We start from the raw sequence: 25833 nt of genomic DNA, 5'->3' as shown, positions 1-25833 counted from the left end.
AAAGGTGGCCAAGAGTGGAGCCTAGATGTTCACCTCCGCCCAGCAGTAATGAGGGAACCAACCTTCCAACCCTCCCCTCCCCCTACAGGGTGGTGTCAGTGGGGGCCATGTGGGCAGCCTGGACTTTCTGCACTCCCACCTGGTGGTAAAAAGTTGGTGCCCCTATCTCACTGGCCCAGGACAATAGAGGCCTACCAACACAGAAGAGTTAAATGAGATCCAGAGTCTCACCACATAACTTCTGAAATATCCAGGTCATAAATGAAAATAATTCACCATACCAAGAGCCAGGAAAATCTGAACTTCAACAAGTAAAAGACAATCAACAGATGCTAGTGGATCACAGTGCTGTTGGAATGACCTGACAGGGATTTAAAAACAGTCATTATAAAAATGCTTCATCAAGCAATTGCAGGACTTCCCTGGTGGCACAATGGTTAAGAGTCCGTCTGCCAATACAGGGGACACGGGTTCAAGCCCTGGTCCGGGAAGATCCCACATGCTGCAGAGCAGCTTAGCCCGTGCACCACAACTACTGAGCCTGCGCTCTAGAGCCCGCGACACACAACTACTGAAGCCCGAGAGCCTAGAGCCGGTGCTCCGCAACGAGAGAAGCCACCGCAGTGAGAAGCCTGCGCACTGCAACGAAGAGTAGCCGCCGCTCACCACAACTAGAGAAAGCCCGCGCACGGCAACAAAGACCCAACGCAGCCAAAAAAAAAAAATAATAATAAATTTATTTATTTAAAACAAAAAAAAAAAAACAAGCAATTGCAAACTTTTTGAAATACTGGATTGGCCAAAAAGATGTTATGGAAAAACACAAGTGAACTTTTTGGCCAACTCAATAAATGAAAAAATAAAAATCTCAGGGAAGCAAATAGAAGATACAAAGAAGAACCACACAGAAATATTAGCACTGAAGAAAAAGTAACTGTACTGGGTTGAACAGTGTCCTCCAAAAATTCACGACTACCTAATACCACAGATTGTGACCTTATTTGGAAATAGGGTCTTTGCAGATGTAATTAGTTAAGATGGTGTTGTACTGGATTAGGGTGGGCACTAAGTCCAATAACTGGTATCTTTATAAGACTATGTGAAAACATAAAAAGACACACAGGCGAAAACACCATGTGAAGATGGTGGCAGATATCAGAATGATCGATCTCAAGGCAAGGAATGCCAAGGATCGCTGGCAATCACCAGACGCTAGGAAAGAGGTATGGAACAGATTCTCCCTTGGAGATTCCAGAAGGAACCAACACCTTGATTTTTGGACTTTTGGCTTCCAGTATTGTGTGAAAGTAAACTTCTGTTGTTTTAAGCCATCAAGTTTCTTGTAATTTGTTACAGCAACCCTGTGAAACTAACACAAATTAGTTTAAATTTAAAAATTTTTAATTTAAAATTAAAAAAAAAAACCCTCACTGGATAGGCTCAATAGAAGAATGAAAATAACATATGAAAGGATTGGTGAATTTCAAGATAGAACAGTAGAAATTACCCAATCTGAAAAACAAGGAAAATTAGATTTTAAAGAAGAAGGAAGGAAGGAAAGAAGGGAGGGAGGGAGGAAGGGAAAAAGGAAGGACAGAGCCTCAGCAACCTGTGAGACAATAACAAAAGATTTAACATTTGTGTCACTGGCGTCTCAAGTGGAGGGAAAAGAAGTGGAACTGAAAAAGCATTCAAAGAAATAATGGCTGAAATTTCCCAAAATTTAAGAAAGAACTACACCCCCTCCCTATTTTTGAATTCTCCCTTTTGAAAAGATCAATAAAATTGACAAACCTCTGACAATACTAACAAAGAAAAAAGAAGAGAGAGAGTGACCTAAACTCTCAATATCATGAGTGCAACAGAAAATATCCCTACAGACTCTGCAGATGTTGTAAAGATAATAAAGGACCAATAGGAACAGCTCTACACACATAAATTCGACAACTTAGATGAAAAGGACCAATTCCTCAAAAAGTACAAACTGCCAAAATTCATCCAACATGAAACAGATAATTTAAATAACTCTATAACTATTACAGAAATTGAATTTGTAGTTAATTAAAAACAAAACACCAAAAAAACACAAAATTCTTGAAAAAGAAATCCCCAGGCCCAGAGAGTTTCACTGGAGAAATCTACACGACATTTTTAGAAGAATTAATACCAATTTTATACAATCTTTTTCAGAAAATGGAATAGGAGGGAACACCTCTCCACTTGTTTTATAAAGCTAGTATTACCTTGATACCAAAACCAGACAAAGACAGTACCGAAATAAAATAAAACACAGTAGACACATTTCATCTAAGTTGACAGATTTGAGGGCATAGAGTTATTCATGATGTTCCTTTATTATCCTTTAGATGTCCCTGAGATCAGTAGTGACGGTCCCTCTTAAATTTCGTTTTTTTAAATATTTATTTTAAAAATAAATAAAATAAAAAATTTATTTAAAATAAAATAAAATTTAAAAGAATTTCTTTAAAAAAATATATATGTATGTATTTATTTATTTATTTGACTGCATCGGGTCTTAGCTGCCACACTTGGGATCTTTGCTGCCATGTGCGCTGGCTCTAGAGCACGCTGGCTTAGTTGCCCCGTGGCACGTGGGATCTTAGTTCCCCGACCAGGAATCGAACCTGGGTCCCCTGCATTGGAAGGTGGATTCTTAACCACTGGGGTACGAGGGAACTCCCTTAAATTTCTAGTATTGGTAATGTGTGTCTTCTTTTTTTTCTTGGTTAGTCCAGCCGGAGGTCTGTCAATTTTATTTATTTTTCCAAAGGATCCGTTTTTGGTTTCCTTGATTTTCTCTATTGTTTTCCTGTTTTCAATTTCATTGACTTCTCCTCTAATTTTTATTACTTCTTTTATTTTGCTTGCTTTAGGCTTAAATCGCTCTTCTTTCTCTAGTTTTATAAGGTGAAAGCTTAGATTGATTTCTGCTCTTTCTTCTTTTCTAATATACACATTTAGTGCTATAAATTTCCCTCTACGCACTGTTTTCACTGCATCCCACAAATTTTGAGAAGCTGTATGTTCATATTGTTCAAAATATTTTTAAATTCCTCTTGAGATTTCTTCTTTGATCCATGTGTTATTTAGTAGTGTGTTGTTTAATCTCCAAATATCTTGGAATTTCCAGCTATCTGTTATTGGTCTCTAGTTTGTTTCCATTTTGGCTTGAGAACACACTTTGTATGATTCCTACTTTTAAAAATCTGATCAGGTAGGCTTTATGGCCCAGAATGTGATTTATCTTGAACGTTCCATATGAGCTTGAAAAGAATGGGTATTCTGCTGTTCTTGGAGGAAGTATTCTATAAATTTTATAGAATTTTATAGTATAAAAGCCAACTAGATCAAGTTGACTGATGGTGGTGTTCAACTATATCCTCACTGATTTTCTGCCTGCTTGATTTATCAAGTATTGAAAGAATGGTGTTGAAGTCTCCAACTGTAGTAGTGGATTTGTTTATTTCTCTATGGCGTTCCACCACTTTTGGGGGATGTTTTTTTAAAACTATTTATTTATTTATTTGTCTGCGCTGGGTCTTAGTTGCGGCTCGCGGGATCTTCGTTGCCACGTGCAGGATCTTCGTTGCAGCATGTGGGATCTTTTAGTTGCAGCATGGGAAATCTTGGTTGTGGCATGTGGGATCCAGTTCCCTGAGCAGGGATCGAACCTGGGCTCCCTGCATTGGGAGCACGGAGTCTTAGCCGCTGGACCACCAGGGAAGTCTCCGGAGTTCCACCAGTTTTTACCTCACATATTTTGACACTCTGTTGTTAGGGACACACACATTAAAGATTGTTTGTCTTCATGGAGAATGGACTCTTTTATTATTATTTAATGCCTTTCATCCCCGATAATGTTCCTTGTTCTGAAGTCTGCTTTGACTGAAGTTAAGATATAGCTGCTCCAGCTTTTTTTTTTTTTTTTGATTGGTGTTAGCATGGCACATCTTTCTCCATCCCTTTGCTTTTAAACTATCTTGTGTCTTTCTATTTAAAGTGGGATTTTTTTTACAAGACAGTATATAGTTGGGTCTTATTTTTTTTATCTACTCTGACAGTCTCAGTCCTTCAATATTTAATATTTAGGCCAGTCACAAAGTGATTACTGATATACTTAGTATAAACATCTACCATGTTTATAACTTTTCTATTTGTTGCACTTGTTCTTTGTTTCTTTTTCTTTCTTTCCCTCTTTTTCTGCTTCTTTTGTTTTAATTAAGTATTTTATAAAATTCTATTTTCCTCTCCTTCCTTAGCTTATAAATGGTACTTCTTTTTAAAAATTTTTAGCTGTTTCCCTAGTTTGTAACATATGTTTACAACTAATTTAAGTCCACTCTCAAACTATAGCAGTTCAAGGGTAGTACAGGTACCATATAAAAGGACCTATATCCATCATAAAAATAGACATAAAAATCTTCAACAGGGCTTCCCTGGTGGCGCAGTGGTTGAGAGTCCGCCTGCCGATGCAGGGGACACGGGTTCGTGCCCCGGTCCGGGAAGATCCCACATGCCGCAGAGCGGCTGGGCCCGTGAGTCATGGTCGCTGAGCCTGCGCGTCCGGAGCCTGTGCTCCACAACGGGAGAGGCCACAACAGTGAGAGGCCCGCGTACCGAAGGAAAAAAAAAAAAAAACTTGAACAAAGTATGAGCAAATTGAGTCTAACAAATATAAAAAGAATTAAACACCACAACCAAGTGAGGTTTATTCAGAGATGCAAGCCTAGTTCAATATTCAAGTCAGTTAATGTAATCAACCATAGTAATTAACAAGAGAAAAAAATCACATGATCATATCAACTGACGCAGAAAAATCATAAAATTCAATGGCTATTCATGATAAAAACTCAAGAAACTAAGAATAGAGGGTAACTTTGAACTGGATAAAGACCACCTACAGAAGATCTACAGCTAACGTCATACTTAATGGTGAAAGATAAGATGCTTTCCCCTTAGCATCAAGAACAAGGCAAGGATGTCTGCTTTCACCACTTTTATTCAAAATGGTACTGGAAGTCATAGCCAGAACAATAAAATAAGAAAAGGAAATTAAAGGTATACAGATGTGGGAAGAAAATATTTGCAAGTCACACATCTTACAAAGGACTCATATCTAGAATATATAAAGAACTCTCAAAACTCAACAGTAAAAAAACAATCCAATTAGAAAATAAGCAAAAGATTTGAACAGATGTTTCACCAAAGAGGACATAGAGATGGCAAATAAACACATTAAAATATGCTCAACATCGATAGGCAGTAGGGAAATGCAAACTAAAAGCATGATGAGGTATCACTACACATCTATTTTATACCAGTTAATTAAAAATTAGTGACCATACTAAAAGCAGGTCAGGATGCAAAGAAGCTAGATCATCCAAACATTGCTGGTGGAATGTAAAATGATACAGTCACTCTGGAAAACAGTTCGGCGGTTTCTTAGAAAACTAAACATATACTTACCACAAAATCTAGCAATCATACTCCTTGGTATTGATTACAGAGAAATTAAAACTATGTCCATGTGAAACCTGTACACGAGTGTTCATGTCAGCTTTATTTGTAATAGCCCTAAATGAGAAACAACCCAAATGTTCTTCAGTGGGTGAATGGTTAAACAAATTGTGGTACATCCATACTGTGTAATAATAGTTGGCAAAAGAGGAACAAATTAGTGATACACACAACTGGATGGATATCAAGGGCATTATTCTGAGTACAAAAAAAGCCAAGCCTGCAATGTTACATACTGTATGATTTCATACATGTAACATTCCTGAAATAATAAAAATATAGAAATGGAGATGGGGGACTTCCCTGGTGGCTCAGTGGTTAAGAATCTGCCTGCCAATGCAGGGGACACGGGTTCAAGCCCTGGCCCGGGAAGATCCCACATGCTGCAGAGCAACTAAACCCGGTGCCACAGTTACTGAGCCTGCGCTCTAGAGCCCACGAGCCACAACTACTGAACCCCGCGTGCCTAGAGCCCGTGCCACAACAAGAGAAGCCACGGGGCAATGAGATGGTCGCGCAACCCAACGAAGAGTAGCCCCCCGCTCACCGCAACTAGAGAAAGCTCACGTGCAGCCACAAAGACCCAATGCAGCCAAAAATAAATAAATAAATTTATTTTAAAAAAAGAAAATCAAAAGAAAAAAATTAAATATGTATCCCGCTTTGAAATATATATATATATATGTATATATATATATATATACCCCAATAAACCTAACTTTAAAGAAAGTAAAGTACAAACTATGAGATGACACAAAATAAAACAATGACGAAAAAAGAGTAGACCCTCACAGCCATCAGGATAGCTACTATAGAAGGAAAGAAAGAAAGGAGGGAGGGAGGAAAAATAACAAGTGTTGGTGAGGATGTGGCAAACTGAAACCCTGTGCACTGTTGGTGGGAATGTAAAATAGTGCAGCCACTATAGAAAACAGAATGGTGGTTCCTCAAAAAATTAAAAATAGAGGGACTTCCCTGGTGGTCCAGTGGGTAAGACTCCGAGCTCCCAATGCAGGAGGCCCAGGTTTGATCCCTGGTCAGGGAATTAGATCCCTCATGCCTCAACTAAGAGTCTGCATGCCACAACTAAGAAGTCCACATGCTGCAACTAAGACCCAGCGCAGGCTAAATAAATAAATATTAAAAGAAATTAAAAATAGAATTACCATATGGCCCAGAAATTCCACTTGTGAGTGTACACTCAAAAGAATTTAAAGTAGGGTCTTAAAGAGAGATATTGGGGCTCCCCTGGTGGCACAGTGGTTAAGAATCCGCCTGCCAAAGCAGGGGACACGGGTTCGAGCCCTGGCCCGGGAAGATCCCACATACCGCAGAGCAACTAAGCCCATGTGCCACAACTACTGAACCTGTGCTCTAGAGCCCACGTGCCACACTACTGAAGCCTGTGCACCTAGAGCCCATGGTCCACAACAAGAGAAGCCACCGCATGTGAAGCCCACACACTGCAATGAAGAGTAGCCCCTACTCGCTGCAACTAGAGAAAGCCCGCGCGTAGCAACGAAGACCCAACACAACCAAAAATAAATAAATTTTTAAAAAAAAAATTTAAAAAGAGAGATATTTGTACACCCATGTTCATAGCAGCATTATTCATAGTAGCCAAAAAGGTGGAAGCAACCCAAGTGCTCACCAGTGGATGAGTAGATAAGCAAAATATGGTCTATACGTACAACAGAATATTATTCAGCCTTAAAGGAAGGGAATTCTGCTATAACGTGATGAACCTTGAGGATATTATGCTAAGTGAAATAAGCCATCACAGCAAGACAAATATTGTATGATTCCATTCACATGAGGTCCCTAGAGCAGTCAAATTCATAGAGACAGAAGGTAGAAGGGTGGTTGCCAGGGCTGAGGGGGAGTTGGGAATGGGGAGTTGTTATTTAGTATTGAGTTTCAGTTTTGCAAGATGAAAAGAGTTCTGGAGATGGATGGCGGTGATGGTTGCGCAACAGTGTGAATGTACTGAACTGCCCACTTAAAATGTTTAAGGTGGTAAATTTTGTTATGTGTATTTACCACAACTAAGAAAAACAGAGTGGCAGTTTCTCACTCAAGTGCCTTGGATTTGGTCCAAAAGGCTGACCAGCTGTGTGTCCTTGGGTGTCACTATTCCCATAAATGGTTTTTCCTGTGTAAACGGAAGAGACAAACAAGACAGAATATGGGAATTTGCTTTAGGAGCCATTGCTGGGGTACAATGTCTGGTCAGGGAGAATGCCCTGCCCCCTTGGGGATGAACTCCCTAAGCTTCCAAAGGGAGGGAAGTGAGTGACGATGAAAAGAACAGACTAGAACAGAATGGCAGAGGCGCGCGCCAGCCCCTGGAGCTCAATCAAGCCCCGTTGCCTCGGTTGCTGGAACGCTCCCAGGATGCTCTGACCCTCAGGACAAACTCCCAGCCCCTGAGCCTGTGATCAAGCCCTTAGCAGTCTGTGTCTTGCTCACTCCTCCGGGTTTGGTCACTGCCGCTCTGGGCTCCTACTTTCCACTCCAGCACATACACCAGTTCATAATTCCCTCCCACACCTGTACTTTTAAAATCCCCTCTTTTGAGAGTGCCCTGCCCGGCCCACAGCCCTCTGCCTGGAGGCCATACTCCTCCTCTGTTCCTCGTCACCATCTCTGCGAAGACTTCCCTGGCCTCCCCACACTGCTCCTCTGTGTTCCAGCGGCGCCCGCCCCCCAGCCCTTATCATAGGTAACGCCATTTATTTCACTTTTTCATGAAATACTTAGTGGGCACCTATTGTCGGCCAGGTACTATTCTAGGCTCTGAGGGGTTAGCAACGAAGAGAACAGCCAAAAGTCCCTGCCCCTGAGGAACGCATATTCTAGAAGGACCTCTCCCCTGGGCCTGTGTGCCATCTTCAGTGGGGAGCACACAGCGGGGCCCCAGCCCTTGGTGCCCAGGTGCTGAGTGGCGGGGGTAGACGACCCTGATGCAGCCCACCAGAGTCCAGCAGGGTCCAGGAAGAGCTGAAATCGCGCAGGGAGAGGGAAGCAGAGGAGCCGCGGAGAGTGCTGAGGCAGAGGGAGAGGGGCGGGGCTGTGCTCCGCGCCTTCCCTGCCAAGTCACCTCCTGGGTTTCTTCCCTGGTCCACAGAGTGTTTTACCACCCGCTTATCTTTGCCCTAATAATAGAGGGCATGTACATGTAAGAAGCTGTTCGGTAGTCTGGTCTTGGTCCATCACCCCTAAAAGGCAGAGCTAAGCACCCCAGATGCACGCACACCCCTCCGCCCGGGTATGGTGTGGATGTGGTACCAGATTGGCTGACTGAGTGAGGTGGTGCCCGAGAGGCTGGATCTCACCAGCTCTTCTGATTATTCAGATGCAGCCAGCTGGGCAGATTACTCAGAGCAGCCTAAGCTGTTAAAATCTCCCATGATCTGTCCCCAGCCCTTCACCACGACTCCGCCTCTGCCCTCATCTCCTGACGCCACTCCTTCCCCCTTCCCTCACCTCCTCCAGGTCTCTCCCCAAATCTCATCTTGTCGGTGAAATGGCCCCATTCCATCCTTTTTAATACAGCAAAGCTTCTACTTTTGTTCTCCCTTTCCGGCCCACACTGTTTACTTTTCTCCACACACTTACTCCCATCCAACGTTAACAGAAGCGTGCTGGAACCGACTCTGAGGGCTTACAAAAGCCTATGACATTTTTAGGAACTTGGTTGGCTGGTTGTTAAGCAATGCCATCACTAAAAATTAAATTATACCAACTTCATCAAGTTAACGATATTAAAAACAAAGGTGAGGGGCTTCCCTGGTGGCGCAGTGGTTAAGAATCCACCTGTCAACGTAGGGGACACGGGTTCGAGCCCTGGTCCGGGAAGATCCCACATACCACAGAGCAACTAAGCCCATGCACCGCAACTACTGAGCCCACGTGCCACAACTACCAAAGCCCGAGCACCTAGAGCCCGTGCTCCACAAGAGAAGCCACCGCAATGAGAAGCCCACGCACTGCAACGAAGAGCAGTCCCCGCTCACCGCAACCAGAGAAAGCCCGCGTGCAGCAACGAAGACCCAACACAGCCGAAAATAAATAAATAAAAAATAAATTAATTAAAAAAAATAAAAGATAAAAACAAAGGTGAAAAACGCTCAAACTCATCACTTTCTAATTTTTACTACCTTTTGCTATTATCTATGATCTTGAGAATCTTTACAGCTGTAGAAATATGGTAGAAATATATAATATATAATGGCATGCTACTGTGCATTTCTTTTCAACTCTGCATTCATTGACATCACACTGGTAGCTTGAAATCGGCCCTGGTAGGAGTATTTACACCACAGAAATAGGTAAGTATGATAAATCAGGTTTTGATTTATTGTTCTGTTGATTGTCTAGACCAGCAGTTGGCCATGGGCCAAATCCAGCCCACCAACTATTTCTGTAAATAAACTTTATTGCAACACAGCCAGGCCCACTCATTTCCATATCTGTGGCTGCTTTCACATCCCAAGAGCAGTTGAGTAGTTGCAACTACATGGCCTGCAAAGTCTAACATATTTACTATCTTGCTCCTTACAGAAGAAATTTGCCTACCCCCGGTCTAGCCTTAAGAAAGTAATGGAGGAAATGTTAATAATGTAGATTAAATGTAAATATGTTCTGTCTATAGCTGCTACAGGCAGATCTCATTTTATTTTGCTTTACTGCACTTCACAGATAGTGCGGTATTTACAAATTGAAGGTTTGTGGAAACCCTAGTTGAACAAGTCCATAGGCACCATTTTTTCAACAGCATTTGCTTGCTTCATGTCACTGTGTCACATTTTGGTAATTTTCACAATATTTCAAACTTTTTCACTATTATACTTGTTACAGTGATCTGTGACCTTTGATGTTGCTGCTACGACTTGCTGAAGGCTCAGATGATCAGTGTTTTTTAGCAATTAAGTATTTTTAAATTAAGGTATGTACATTTTTTTAGACATAATGCTATTATTGCACACTTAACAGACTACAGTATAGTGTAAACATAATTTTCATATGCACTGGGAAACCAAAAGATTCAGGTAGCTCGCTGTATTGCAGTGGTCTGGAACCGAACCTGCCATATCTCTGAGGTATGCCTGTACATCGTAAATAGCCACACACACGCAAGAAAAGCTGAGCAAATATACTCCCGGTGTTTGAAAACTGTGACCTAATACAGCAGAGAAGTCGATCAGGTCATTGAGAAATGAGTTGAATTCCAACATCTTTGTTCTTTCACTTTTTCACTTTCTTACATCAACATTCATGTTGGAACTACACTTGTTCATCAGTTATAACCATAGGTTGACTATGGATGCCAGAGTTAGGCAAAATTCAAGAAAAGTATACTGTAAGAATAAACTGGCTATACCGAATTCACAATAAAGAGTATTGTAGAATTTTATTAGGTTTCTTTCAGTAAAATTTATGATAAACACACATCCACACACACATATACACACTTTGTTTCAGAGAGCCTATTGTTAAACCTTTACAAGCACACACACTCTCCACTAGAATGTAAGTTCCTTGACGGTAGGAATTGTTTTTTTTTTTTAATCCAGCGCTTAGAACACACCTAACACATAGCAGATACACAGTCAACATATGTGACATGAATGAACATATGAGCATAGTTGGGAACCCACGTTTCATGGGTTGACGGTCAGACCTTACGTTTCCAGCTCCAACATTATCCAGCTGTGTGGATAAATTAGTTAATTTCTTTGAACCCTGGCTTCTTTATTAAAACAAACAAACAAAAAGACGGGGGACTTTTCCTACCTCACAGGGAGATGGTTACAATATATGCCTCTGCCCGGCACCTACCAGGTTTCTCCACAGACAGGAGTTTCCTCCTCACCCTCCACCCCTGCCATCCACATACTCCTCGGAGACAGCCCTGCCACTGTCACACATTTCAGTGATGTCACAGCCCCCTCCCTGGGAGCCCCAGCACAATCATCCCCATGCCCAGCCTGAGCGCTGGCTGAGCTGAGAGAGGCAGGGGGCAGGCGGTGCCTTGCTCCATCTGTCTCTGAGGCCTCACAGCTCCAGCATGAGTCCATCAGCAAAGAAGAGGCTCAAGAATACAGTGGTTTCCAAGGTTGGATTTGGGACTAGACCCAGTGGGGGTCTCAACAAAGAGTCCAACCATGCCCAGGATGGGGACCTTCCAGGCTGGGGGGAAGAGGGAGAGGTGAAGGGAGGTCAGGAGAGTTAGAATGGGCTCCCTGTTTCCACCCCCAAACCAAGGTGACAAAACTCCCAGTCTAGGGTTGGTCACACCAAGCCCAGCCCAATGGAGAGGCATTATGGAGGCGTTCGGGGGGTTCCTACTGTGTTAGCATTCCCTCTCTCTCTCTCTCTCTCTCTCTCTCTGTCAGATGCAAGATGAGGAACCACGGGACAAGATACAGCAGCCTGTCAGCAAAGTAATTGCGCGGAACCGACTTAAAGCGGTGAGGCGCCCCGTTTTGGTGTCTGCTTAGGAGAGCCTGAGCCCCCATGCAGTGTTGCTCCTGGCTGCCAGGCCGAGTGACCCGGGAGGAGTCACCTGGCCCTGCCCTGAGCTGAGCTGAGCCAAAGTCCGGGTAGCGGGGTGGGACGCTAGCCCAGGAAAGCTGAAGCTTCAGTTTTTCTGGCTCCTCGCCCCTGGCAGGTGCTAAAAAACTTGGCGCTCTTGAAGCTGCTTGAGAGCTCGAACCCTCGGACCCAAGAACTGCATAACCTGGCCAAAAGGTGTTGGAATTCACTGCTCAGAGTTCCGAAGATCTGCAGGGTCTCCTCTGGGTGAGCATGGCCCACCCGCGGCCCCTATCATGGGCCCAATAGCCACCTTTACTAGGAACGGGCACTATGTTAAGGAATTTCGCAACCTGCATTTTGACTAGGCTCTGGCAGAAAGGTAGTTATTTATTAGCCCTATTTTACTGAGGAGCTGAGGCTCAAGAGATGTTGTAACTTATCCCGTTAACTGGACTGGTAAGTGGCAGAGCTAGGATTTGAAGCCGTTCCCAGCTGATATCAGAGCTGTTGTCATAACCCTGGTCATAATCATCCAACCACGGGACTAACCACCACCTGGTGCTCTGAGCACGAGGGGCCACCCCTTCTGCCTCTCCCAAGTCAACACCACGCAGAGATTCACCTGCAAACTAGTCATTCTGCTGAGGCTCAGTTTCCTCACAAGTCACATCAGGATGCTAAGAAAGCTGACATGAGGCACCGGCTAAGTGCCAGGTACCATGCAAAGCATTTTCCCACTTAGTTTATTCTTCACAAAAATCCTGTTAGGTAGAAGGAATTACCCCAGTTTTACAGATGAGGAAACTAAGGCTCTGACAGGTTACCTTTCTTGTCCCAAATCACACAGATGGTAAGAGGCAGAAGCAAATGTGAATCCCAGTTTGTCTCCAAAGTCTGTGCTCTCCAAGCCGCTCTGCCTCTTCCCTGCCTCCTGCTTTGCAGGACTGTTGTGAGGGTCCTGGGCCTGACACCCAGTGGGCACCCAATCGGCAGTGGCCATTATTATCCTCTGTATTGTCATTATCCTGAGCCTGAGGCCTCTCTCTCTCCACACACACTCAGCTAGGACGGGGGCTGCCACATTGCAGGGGACTCAGTCTACGACAGACACCCCTGGGGAAAGTCTCATAACCCCTCTAGGTAACTCCACCCCTCTGGCTCCTCCCTCTGAGTTGGCGTCCTCCTCGATGCAGGTGCTCAGGAAACACTGAGCCAGAAGGGTCAGGATCATCTAGTCCCAGAGATTTCCAAGCCTTTTTAAAGCAGCAGAGCCACTCTTCAAATTTCTGTCCCCAAGCCCCAACTGTGTCGTTGGAGGGAAGCTATCCTGCCCCTCACCCTGCCCCTCCAGGGGTGGGGGGTGGTCATTTGAGATATTTTCTAAGATTTCTTGGAACACAATATGAAAAAAAAAAAAACCCAAAAACAAAACACTGGACCAGTCCACTCCATCAGTTGAAATTCAAAGAGGCAGAACCCTAACCTAGTGGCCGATGCAGGCAATATATATTTCTAGGTATCCTAACTACTAGCCATTGCCTCAGGCCTTTCCAACCTCTCACATCCCTTCTGCCTGCCGGTCCTTATCACCACACCCCCTGCCCCCAGGAACAAGACCTCTGAGTGGTAGAGAAGCTTCTTTTCAGGCCCTCTCTAGCTTTCCTGACAGGCTCCCTGAGCTGACTGCAGAACCGTTGTCTCGGTCTAGCTGGAGGCCCAGGACCTTGGTCTTGCTCTGCTGACTGCCGCTCCTCTCCCTGCCAGCCACGAAGATGTCTGGGATACAGTAGAACAAAATAACAAAGATCTTCAGGAGGCTGGGTGTCCCAACAAGAAACTGGACTCCAAGAAATCAGAGCCCCTGAGGGAGCCTGAGGACCCGGAGCAGTCAAGGCCCAAGGCGGCACTGCGGAAGGGGCACACGGCACAGCAAGCAGTGCCGCACGAGGAGGAGCGGCCGGAGCCTGAGGTCCCCGTGACGTCAAAGGGTCGTGGCCTGCCCACTGGCCCTGGAGCCCAGGAGAGGCAATCACCCACTGTGGACCCCCGGGTCGTCTTCCTGAAGACCCACCAGTACAGAACTCCCATGGAGGACATGAAACAGCTGGACACAGCAGACCAGTGGATCTGGTGTGAGGGGCTGCCCACACGAGTCCACCTCCCAGGGCCCCGGGTGATGTGCAGACCATCCGCCCTGCGCTCGGTCAAGCGCTGCTGCACCCGCCTCTGCTCGGCATCACTTGAGCTGCCAATGGTCCGTCCATACAAGATGTGACAATGCCACTGCCAGGCTAGGGTGAGACACAAGCCCCAAGCCAGGCCCTGAGCTGGGCCCAGAGTCAGAGGGCTTAGGATCCAGAGTCTTGGGGGCTGTGGCTGGCGGTGCTGGGAGGCCCTACCTTCATGCCCAGAGAGGGAAGCCCAGAGAGGCGGAAGCCATTGACCAAGTCCACACAGCAGGGCAGTGGCCAGGCTGGGTCCTCTCAGGACCCAAGTAGGGGCTCTGGGGAAGGAGGGCACTGGGAGTGTGGTTCTGAGGTGGGTCATCCACTGCCTGGAGGCCTCAGGAGGGGCCATCTGCTATGGCTCAGAATCTCACAGAAGTCTGAGTAAGTGAGTTTAGGGATTTCCAAATGTGGGGCTAAGGGGAGGGGGCGTGGTCAAGTAAGGCTCTTCTGCATCTCATCCCCTCTTAGATAAACTCTGCATTTGTTTTATTTATTCGTGCCTCAAATAAGACCTACTCTGAACAAAAGTTCCTTAGCAAAAGAAAAAGTAGAAATACTCCAGCCCCTCCACTGAGGTCCCAAGAAAGGAAGGGGGTGATGGGCCTGGGGGTCCAGCTGAATGGGAAGCTGCCCCTTCAGCAAACAGGGCATCGCCAATCTGCCAGACACCGCAGCGCCCTGGTCCCTGAGCCCTCTCCCTGGACGCCAGCGCCCTCTGGGGGCGGTCTTAGCTCCTAACTGACGCTGAGGTCTCTGCTCGCAGGTGTGACCTTGGATGGGAGCCAGAGGTGTGCGGAGAGGGCGGAGATCGCGCAACCATCTCAACGGGAGGGATGGGCGGGAAAATTCGCGAGTCTACAAATAAAATCTCCCATATGGCGCTGAAGAATACTGCCGCTGGCTCTGCCTCTTTATCTGGGGCTGGAAAGGCTGGAGGAAAGAGGCCCTCCGCGGAGGTAAGGTGGGGGAGTGGGGAAGAGTGTGAATCACGACTTCAGGTTAATTCCACTCCATCCCCAGGTCCCTACGGTCAGTGTAGAAGCCATAACAAAGAAGCAAGCGGGCTGCTCCCCTCCCCCGCCTCTGCAAGCTGGCCTCCTGAGCGGTGCTCTCCATGAAGTCATAGAAGGGGGGCGTTGGTTGTGCGCTTCCTGGGTGCCAGGTGCCTCACAATGGCCCTGCAGGCCAAGGAGAGGAGGAAACCACCGCGGCGCCGAGAAGCTCACGCCGCTGGGAAGTGGCACAGCAAGAACTCTAATCTAGGTCTCCTGGCTGCTCCCCGTTCCGTTTCCCGAAGAAGGGGAAAAGGTGCAACGCAGCATCCAGCCCGTCACGCACGTGCATTGCGCCCTGATTATCACGGCTCCGGGTGTCAATAAATGCCAGCCGGATATGTGAAATGTGCCCCGCCTGGGTCACGGAAAGCACCGAGTCAGGCGGGGAACTGGTACTTCGTCCTACTGCTCCCGTGGGACACAGCGCGTCCATCCTCCAACCCCGAGTCCGGTAGGAGCCACAGGGCCCTGAATATGCAGTTGGGGAGAGGAAAACAGAGAGGGCCCAGGCTTTCTCTGCACAAAGACTATGATCCTGGTCCTCCGTATTCCCCTGGAGACAGGCTGTGTGCAGCGGGCGCCCTCGGGAGAGCAGCAGAGCCATCGAGGGGCGCAGAGTCCTCCACCCTCACTCCCAGGGAGCCAGGACACTGATGGAGATCCTCAGATTGGGAGGGAGAGAGAAGGATGGGAAAGGCTCCCGCTAAACCGGCCGGCTCGCACCCCTCCTCTCCACTGGGGCTCAGTACCCTGACTGAGCATCCGCCAGGAGGCCGCCAGCGGAAACCGGGCCGCGAGAACAGCCTGAGCGGGGCCTGGCGCTGGACCGCTCTGCACCGCACTGCTCAGCCTCGGGAATGGCGACCTAACGCCCCCCGCAGCGCGCTCCCTACCTGCGGCCACCCAGGCGCGGCGCTCCCTTCCCGAGCACCCCGCCCCGCCCCCTCCGCGCAACCTCCACTCCCGTAAACTTCACTTCAAGCTGTCTTCCCGCTAAGCTTGCAATCCAGCCCATTTCCTGGGTAGTCTCCATTTCGGTTCCCTTGCTGGGCATCATCAATCACATCAACCCTCTATTCGATCTTTCCTCCCAAGCACCTTCCGTTCCATCAACCTTCAAGTAAACTTCTGTCCAGCGTGCTCTATCAGCGGGCGATTAGGGCAGCGCACTCCCAAACAAAAAGCCAAACCCTGTGTGTGTGGCGGGGTGGGGGTGGGGGCATGCACTAGTCTTCATGGGAACCTTCCCCGGGGAGCCCCAAGTGGGGGCCCGAATGGCCTGAGCCTAGGCGAGGTTGGCAACTTCTACTTTGCCCAATTGGGAGCCGGAGCTGGGCCCCAGCTTCCCACGGGCAATGCCATCAAGTGAGCAGACAGAAGCCTGTGTGCCTAGGCTGGGACCCAGCGTGGCCAGGGTGCCGCTGGGGAAGCAAGGATGCAGGCCTCATGCATGTGAATGACTTCCAGCAGTGCACTCCTTCCAGCCTTATCCCTTCCATCTGCTGGCATCAGGCTCAGGCAACCTGCCTCCCATAATCCCAGGACTAGGGTCTCCCCACTACCATTCTCCCATTGTTTAACCACTTCAACCTGAGGCCCCTCTTCAGGGCTCAGTCAGATCCTGATTTGGGCAGGATGCTGCAACCCATAATCTCAGGGATAAGAGACCACAGGAGAAATGGCTCCCTAACAGTTAACTGGGGGAAATTTTTTAATGTTTGAATTTTAACAAGTCACACGACCTCTCAGAGCCTATTCCATCTGTTTATTAAAAGAGGGATACTAATAGCCATTCCAGAGGGCTTTGCGCAAATCAGGCTTGATGTAGTTGAAACCAGTTTGTGGGATGTTGAACATTCGGCCTTTTTCCAGGCCTCCTTGCTGTAATAAAGCCAGTACTGGCCCTGTTTCTCACTTATGAGCAGCTGCCTAACTGCCCACCTTTAGGGAACTAGCTGCTTGTTTAAAAAGCCAATCTTATGTTCACATTCACAAAATAGCATCTGGATCCCGGAGACTGTCCCTCTCCCAATCTGGGCCATGTACCACTTAAACATGATTGGTGGATGAATGGGGCTGAGGTTGCTGAGGCAGACAGGCCTAGCTTCTTATCAGCTGTTTGATGCTGGGGAAAGCTGTTTACTCCTAAGCCTCAGTTTCATTGTCTGCAAAATGGGGAAAACGGTGGTGCCTATCTCATTGGGTTAAGTTAGAAACATAAATCACTTTACAGTGCATGGCACATAGGAGCTCAATACTTGGTGGCTGTACCTAGGTCATGGGCAAGCCTGTCCCCCACCTAACAGTTGAGGCTTTGAAGAAAGATATCTCCTCTGTAAAATGGGAAGGGGGCAGCGGTCCCATAATTCTAACTGCTTAGATTCATGGATCACTTTCTTATAGGTCAGGCACAGCACTAAATGCTTTACATTATGACATCTCACTGAATCCTCACAAAAACTCAGGGAAGTTCAACCCAGGGAAGGTTAAGTAGCTTATCCAAGGTCTCAGAGCTGGTAATGAGACTCCAGGACTTAACCTTGCACTCCATTGCAGCTCTCTAAAGCCTTCTGACATTGGGCCCCTAGAAGTCTCCCTGGCTTGGCCAGGTAGGCAGGTCAGGGATTAAAACTCTCAGCTCCCTCTACTCCCCTTGTTTCAATGTTGTTCTACCATCCTTTGCTACTTTCCTACAGAAAACCTCAAGCACGCAGTAGCTCTTAATTCCCTCTCCACAAAGAACCTCTCTTGTGCCCAGAACTGGCCTCTCCTTCCCCTGCCCCTGAGGCTATAGTCCCTGGGTTACAGGCTGACTGCCCCCGGGGACTGCGAGAAGGAAGCTACCCTGATCTGGGAGTTGTTGAAGAGAGTCTAAGACTCTGCTTCCAGGGGAACCTAACCTGTTTGAGCTGTGCCTCACATAAGACTCACGGGGACCTGGAGCTTCCCGCCTCACTGGTGCCTGCTGGCTGCCATTCTGACCCCCATGTGGCTCTGATCTGGGCAGGCCTGCCTAGAACTAGGGGTTAGAGGCACCCTCTGAGCTAGACATCCCTTTCTCCTTTCCCATCCTTCTTGCGGGTTATAAACTATTCTGAGCACCAGCTATGCACTTGTCTCTCCAAATGGTAGTGGACGGGATGGGGCGGGGCGGGGGGGGGGGCGTCTAGACGTCATACCCCTAGAAAGTCAAGAGCTACACCAACTCAGTGGTAGGGTGGCGGTAACTTTCGGATCTAGGTACTTTCCTTTATCCTTTGGAAATAAAAATATTTCCAACATTCCTATGTTCACTTGGAAATCTGTGGCCATATTTAATGTACTGCCTGTCAGTTTTTCTTGGCAAGCAAGTAATATTTACACAGTTTACATCCTTAGTATTTAAAACAATACAGTAGGATGAGAAAGTATGATTATAAGGTGCAGATTGTTTAACCACTAAGAACTTAAACATCTTTAACTATTAATCTCTTCAGAATGAGTTTATTAATGTCACTACCGGAACCCAAATCCTGGCTCTGCCAGCTCCTAACATGTAACCTTGGGCAAGTTCCTTACAGTTTCCTCATCTGTAAGATACAGATGATGCTATTTCCTACTTCAGAGGGTTGTTGTGAAGATTAAGTGAGCAAGGAGGTGCAGAGCACTTAGTCTACTGCTGGACATCTCTTTAGGAAGCACTCAATGCATGTTATTTATTACTTCCATTGCCCAGTCCTCTCTGGAACTTGCCTCTAGACACTGCTTTGTCACTTTAGAATTCATAAAAATCTCAGGAAACTCACATATGTTTGACCCCCAACTGTCATTCAGCTTAGTCATGATATTATTAAAAAACAAAAAAAACCCACCTTGGCTCCCCTGACCTTTGGCAGTTTTCATAAATCCAACTGACACTCAAGGGGCAGAGATCTGTCATCGAAGATGAGCAGGACAGCACCAGCCTTTGTGGGAAACTCCCAAAGAGGTGTGCCAACAGCTGGAGCTACCACCACCAGAGCTGGCCACGGGAGCCTGCGGCCACACGATGTGAGTGCTCTGAGGCTTGCCTCAAAATAAAGTTAGTCACCTGCCTTTAGAGTCTGGGGGGAAATCCATCCACCCAGGGGAAGCCATTTCAGCTGGTCATACCTCCTGGGCCCTGCAGCCAGGATTAGAATCTCATTAACAACCTGCTTCCTCCCAGCTTGGCTAGAGTTCCCTGAGTTACTGAGGTGCCTCACCCGAGCATTTTCCCAGCCTCTGCCCAGGCATGTTCACTCTTAACCCTTCATCCTGTCGGCCTCAACTTCCTATTCTGCAGGGCTGGGAGCCAGGAGGCTAGAAAGGCTTCCTGGGGAGACAGCAAAAGTCCCCAACCGTGTAGCCCTAACACTGGAAGCTGAGCACTGACAGCTCTCCCAGGCAGGCTCTGGAGGACCCAAAGGCGAGCAGCAATGGTTTCCAGGCAGAAATGGGTCTAGACCAGTGCATTCCACTGGGCACGTTCAGAAGTCACTGGCAAATGGCAAAGGTACCCTGAGCGTCATGGCAGTTCACCCAAGGCGTGGCGGAGAAGGCTGCAGGCGGGGTGGGACACAGGTGTCCCTGGCACTTAGTGTTTTAACCAGGTGGAGGAATACTTGGGTTCAGGAAAAAAAGAAGGTGGCCTAATCATTCTGTATAGCTCCCGAGCACAGCATTACAAAATAAGCACAGGCAGAACCGTGGAAAATACTGTATTTATGTACACGGGAAGGGCAGCTGTAAGCCCCTCACAGAGGACACTCCACCCCGAAGAAAAATCTTAGTAGCAAATTCCTATCTCCCTCGGCACTATCAAGTGCACCTCAGCTGGAAGGCTGGGCTTCCTGTGTCTGGGCGCCCACTGTACCCTTCCCACTGTGTAATTCCAAACAAGGCGGGAAAAGGGAACTATTGCCAGAAGGGAGGTCCGTGGGAGCTGGGATGCCCGGTCATTCCTAGAGAACAGGCAGTGACTCTAGTTCGAGGGTTAGATGGGGAGCGACGCTAAGATTCTTCTCTGGGTCCTACGGCCTGCAATGTTGAAAGCTGGCAGCAGGGTGGAGGCCCAGTAGAGAGAACCGGAAGAAAGTCAGTCATGGGTTCACTGGTGTACACACACATGTGTGTAGCAGGACACAGGTTGTGCGTTTTCTTTCTGCTTGATGCCTCCACCTGTCATCCTCTCACTGACAGCAGCCTGCTACTTTGCGCCTACATCTTTCTGTGGCTCTGGATCCAGAAACCCAGTGTTGCTCCAAACAGAACAGCTGCAGTCCAGCAGCATGGCAAAGCTAACAGCTGTCCCAGGGAGTAAGACAGGTGGCTAGAAGAGTGGTTCGCTGTGATCAGATACCCTTGATTATTATTTTTTTTTCCTTTTTAAAATAACAGGCTGGTGACAGGTATGGTGGCTCAAGAGTGGCATGGTTCTGATTCTGTTATTACCCTGAAAGAGGTCCCCTTGCCGACCTCCCAGATACCAAGGCTTCAGTGAACGGAGGCCGTTCTTGCAGCTGTGATCCTGCCTGCTACCTGCCTTCTTGATGGGGCCTCACTCTCTCTCCCACACCAACAGAGACTTCACATTTCCCGGGTTCCTCTCAGGCCTGGGCTGGACCTCATCTGGACAGTCGGAGCAGCCCAAGGTGTCAAGTGCCCAGCTGGGTGTCCAAAGGACCTGACTCTAGACACTGGACTTCGGGGCTGAGTTGAGGGGGATCTCCTTGAGCTCCGACCGCATGCACAGGTACTCCCCGATGACAGCCATGAGTGCAATGCACACGGCCTGGACCAGCCACCAGGTCAGCGCCGAGGGGAAACGGGAGCTGTAGAACCAGCAGCCCAGGAGGTGAAAGAAATGGACAGTGACAGTGAAATCCAGACACTGCTTCCCTCGCCGGATGAAGTACAGCAAGCCCAGGGCACTGTGGGGAGAGGACAGCAGTGAGTTGTCACTGGGTTGTCCTGGCCTTAGATTAGGTTATTTGGGGGAGCAGGGACAATTAGGATGACAGCATAGTGGTCAGAAGCAAGCGAGAGAAGTGGGAGGCAGGGGTTACATTATCAGATGCCCAGAGGAACCTGGCAGGTGATGCTGAGAGTGGATCAGGCTGGGGAGAAGGAAAAAGTACGAGCTTGATGATCGATGCAGCTGCCACTCAAAGGGATCCCAGCGACTGGTGGGGACTGTGGCAGCATGAAGCATACCTGTTTCATCTAAAGTGCGGCCTGCAGCTAGGCAAGTCACCATGCTAGAATGCTGGCCTGGAATCAATCGATCATCCCATTTTTTAAGAGAAGCCAGAAATCTGTATTTTTAACATAAAATATCCTGATTTTCAACTAAGTGAAAAAAGTCTTAAACACCCTGCATGGGTTGACAACTGTGTAAGCCAAACAGACCATATCTGGGAGCCAAATTCAGGTCAAAGTCATCCCACCAGTTTTCAACCTCCAGTGTAAGGTCAAGAACAGTAATGTGAAAGGCATCGTTCTAAGTACCTCCTGTGAATTAACTCATGTAACGCTTACCACTATGAGGTGGGTAATATTATTAGCCTGATTTTACTGATGAGGAAACTGGGGCTTAGACAGATTAACTTGTCCACAGTCACTAGACTAGTGGTAAAGCTGAGAGTCAAAGCCAAGTGAGTCGGCTTCCCGAGCCTAAGCTCTTAGTCACTTCCCTAAACCACCTCTCAGTCAAAGCCCTCAGGGTACAGATGAGGACCCAAGGCCTAGAGAGAAGGGAAGGAACTTGGCCAATGGCACATGGGCCAAGAATAGACTGACTCCCGGTGCAATCCTTTCCTCATCTGATTCCACATCAGGGAAGTGGTCTGAGATGAAAGCTGTCCCAAGGCAGCATGCACAGAGCGACATAAGAGCTTTCCAGCTAAGTCAAAACAGCGATCAAAGAAACCCTACAGTGGAGCCAGTCCCAGAACTGGCCTCTGCCACCCATTTTAGTCCACCACTGCCCAGGAACAAGTGCCAGCCTGTTTCACGTCCGAATTTAGGAAGTTAGTTCCAGTGCTAAGACCCCAAAAGTTGGATAGCAAAACTGGTGATACTCACCAGGTGAGGGCGTTGAGGACGAAGGACATCGTGGAGAGCCGGCCTGGAGGGGTGGAAAAGCCCAGGATCTGAGGGGGAATCACAAATGGAAATATGCTGGAGAAGTGACCTGGCAGAGCCCCAGGCTCCAGGACCCCAGCAGCCCCGCTCAGGAACAAACGTCATTCCAGGACCACAGAAGCCAACAGGCCTCTTCATCTGTACGGCAGCCTACTTCCACCAAGCTGCTTTTACAGACATCCACCACTGTATCTCATCTGACCCCTCACAGCAGCCGGGAAGGGATCATTATCCTCATTTTACAAAGGAGGAATAAAAATTCAAAGAAGTTAAGTCACTTGCCCAAAGTGACAGGGTAAATAAACAGCAAAAGAGTTAGAATGGGGTTCAGCAAGACTCCTAAGAAGGTACTACTAGGCACCTGGTGGGTGAGTGACCTCCACCACTGTCCACTGTCCATACGGTACTATCCAATACCAAACATCTGCACACTTTCAGCTTTCAAAGGCCTTGACATTCATTATCTCATATCATCCTCACAACAACCTCATAAAGTTGTTATTGTTGTTACTGTTACCTCTTTTTGGATAATAACTTGCTTATTATTACCTTTTTTTGGATAATAACTTGCCCAAGGGCTACATAGAGAATAAGCAACAGGAGGAAAGATTCCATCCCAGATCTCCTGGCTCCAAGAACTGTGCTTATTACCATATACCACAGCTGCCTCTCTGAAGCAAAACACCTCTCCACCCTCCCATTACACTTTATAAGGCACTTTCTTACTCCTAGGCCCCTCTGGCCCTCATAACATTTTGCTGAGGATTATTCTATTCCAGAAGAGGAAACAGGCTCAGAAAGATAAAGCAACTTTACCCCAAATCCCACAGCTGGTATGTTTCAGCCTACATTGGTCACTAAGTATGTCTGAATCCAAAGCCAGGCTCTTTGTACTGCAGTCCACGACCTCTATGCCAGCGGTCTCATGATTTTGCAGACAGGAAAACTGAGGTTCAGAGAGATGACAACACTCGCCCCAGGTCACACAGCTAGTACATGGAACTTAGAGACCTGACTCCAAAGTCCAGGAAGTTCCCATTATACTCCGTGAATGCTCTTTTATCCATCCCCCCGTCCCCAATTTGGCACCCGAGAATCTGGGGCTCAGAGAAGTGAAGTCACTTTTTCAGTGTCAGAAAGGAGATGTATCAGGTTGCCTGGAACGCAGGCCCCTTCCTTTGTACTAATCTGCCTCTCTGTCATTCCATTTTATGGATAGGACAGCCGAGGCTCAGAAAGGTGATATCCCTTTCCCAGGGCCACAAAACGAGAAGGTGGCCCAGCCAGGTCTAGAGCCCAGTAGTGTCAGACCACCCGGTGAGGCCGAGACGCCGCCCGCGCCGGCCCGGGGACCATACCTCGGCGTCGAACATCTGGTCCAGCGAGGGGCTGCTGCGCACCAGCCCGTCCACCAGCGCCAGCCACAGGCCCAGCGAGCCGTAATACACGGTCTGCATGAGGACGATCTGCGACACGATCAGCAACGGGTCCCACACGTAGCTGCGGAACTGGCCCGCCATGCCGGCCCGCGGGGCCCGGCCGCCGCCCGGGCCTGGGTCAGCGCCACCGCCGCGCCATGGGCCCCGGGCCGCCCCGGCACCTGAGAGGACACACGCCGGGCCTCAGCCCGCCGGCCGTCACCATGGCAACGTCGCCCAGTCGGGAGGAGGGACTGGGACCGAGGGGGCGAGCCCATTCCGGGAGTTGGGGGGGAGGCCGGGGCGGACAGACCCATTCCCGGAGTGAGGGGAAATCCTGCCCGTTCCAGCAGCTGCTCGGGCCCCGCTCGTACTCGAGCTCCTGTGGGGTTCACTCACCGGGTGACGGACTCGAGGATCGAAGCTTCCGAGCGCAGCCCAGCCTCAACGACTGGCCCCCGGAACGGTGCTGACAAGCAGGACCATGGAGGAGAGGCCCTACCGGCCTAGAGAGGCAAAGCTCCAGCTGCTGCTGCGACTGTAGCCGCTGCGTAGGAAGGAAGCGTTTCCGGGGACAGCGGTGGAGGGGCGGGGCTGACATTGCGCAGGCGTAGCGGGTGCAGTCTTCGGTCGAGCCACCTAAACGAGAGTAGGGAAGCCCGGAAGCGAAGTGTGCACATGCGCAGAAGAAAAAAATGAAGGCGAACGGAAGTGGGGCACCAGAACGGTAGAGCTAGCGTGCCCTCTAGAGGGAAATCTTGAAGAAAAGGAGGACGGCTAGGGTAGAAGGTAAGAGGAGGGGTCAAGGGCGAGGGAAAGATGTTTGGGAATTAACGAGGTGATAACGTCGACTCTGTTTTCAGCCTAGGTTCCCAACGTTTTCTTTCTCCTAGTTAAATCCTGGGATAACTTGAAATGAACTTGCCAGCAATTCCACACATGATTTTGCCACTGTTTCTGGGTTACAGATGGTAAAACTAAGGGCCAGAGAAGGAAAAGAATATACTGTCTCAAAGACATAGAATTAGTGGCAGTCAGAATTAGAGTTCAAGTATTTCCAATACCACAGCACTGATTTCGTGCCCTACTGAGTGCCAGGAAAATTTGCACACGTTCGAATGAGACAGCCCCTGCCCTCAGACACAACCTAACTGTATTAGAAGGCAGAGTAGTGGGTGTTTTATAATGTGGATATCCATATATATATATATATTTAAAATGGGGGGGAAAAGCCCAGGTTCTGAAGTCATACCTGGAAGCAGATCCCGATGCTGCCTGCCGCCATAGCTATTTCTCTCTGCCTTCTCTTCTGAGTCCAAATAGTGTGGACAGTCAGTAAATACGTGCTGAATGAGTCAAGAATAGAGAAAGGGCAACAGCAAATTGATGAGTCATTTCACTCCTGCCTCAGCCGACGGAAACCCATCGATTTCCTTGATCCTAGGTTCTCCTTTTCCGGAATGGAAAGAAGGGAAGTAACTGGTTCCAGGAAGAGTCCAGGTTTTCTAGCCTGCTCTACTAGCTGTGTGATTAGCAAGCCACTTTCTTCTTTAAACCTCAGCTTCCCTGTTTATGAAATGAGGAGTTAGACAAGATTAATGTTTTCCATCATTTAATCTGCCCTCCACTAATTATTTTCCCATTAAAAAAAGCTTATCAAAGATCTATGTAACTTGCCAGTCAGAACTTCTGAACAGCATGTGTTAACCATGTTATCACCTTGAGTTGTTACAATTCCAGACAAAGGTAAAGAAACCTGAGACGCTATCAAGAGTAAGTGTGTGATTTCCCTTATCGTTTGGAAATATTGTAAACAGTTCACTTGGACTCCAGCTTGGAAGTCATTAAGGCTCAAAGATTTCTGAGGTGATTTCCAGTTCAACTATTCTTTTAGGCACCTCATTTCAGCTC

At 47.8% G+C, this 25833-nt stretch overlaps 2 protein-coding genes across 4 annotated transcripts in view; one reads left to right on the top strand and one right to left on the bottom strand.

Annotated features, from left to right (window-relative positions):
• Positions 1 to 25227, bottom strand: part of SYS1 (SYS1 golgi trafficking protein) — a 35733-nt gene extending 10506 nt beyond the window's left edge. The window contains exons 1-5 of one of the 3 annotated variants that reach the window (XM_082856300.1): positions 25175 to 25224; positions 24322 to 24561; positions 23863 to 24125; positions 22445 to 22512; positions 20702 to 21291 (exon numbers count right to left, since the gene is read on the bottom strand). In XM_082856300.1, the coding sequence (XP_082712426.1) occupies positions 21051 to 21291; positions 22445 to 22512; positions 23863 to 24125; positions 24322 to 24523 (774 nt within the window). In that variant the 5' untranslated portion in view covers positions 24524 to 24561; positions 25175 to 25224 and the 3' untranslated portion in view covers positions 20702 to 21050. Of the gene's footprint in view, positions 1 to 20701; positions 21292 to 22444; positions 22513 to 23862; positions 24126 to 24321; positions 24562 to 25174 lie in introns of those variants that run through there. The other 2 variants (XM_082856301.1, XM_082856302.1) reach the window with 2 other exon arrangements.
• TP53TG5 (TP53 target 5) lies at positions 11609 to 14353 on the top strand (the record flags this gene model as incomplete). Its single annotated transcript, XM_082856815.1, has 4 exons — positions 11609 to 11656; positions 11937 to 12011; positions 12212 to 12342; positions 13843 to 14353. The coding sequence occupies 4 exons, from the start codon at positions 11609 to 11611 to the stop codon at positions 14351 to 14353; spliced, it is 765 nt and encodes a 254-aa protein (XP_082712941.1).
• Positions 25228 to 25833: the final 606 nt, after the last annotated feature.

The sequence above is a fragment of the Leucopleurus acutus genome (genome assembly GCF_964270905.1).
Source record: "Leucopleurus acutus genome assembly, chromosome: 16".
Lineage (NCBI taxonomy): Eukaryota > Metazoa > Chordata > Mammalia > Artiodactyla > Delphinidae > Leucopleurus > Leucopleurus acutus.
This window is presented reverse-complemented; position numbering and strand designations above follow the sequence as displayed.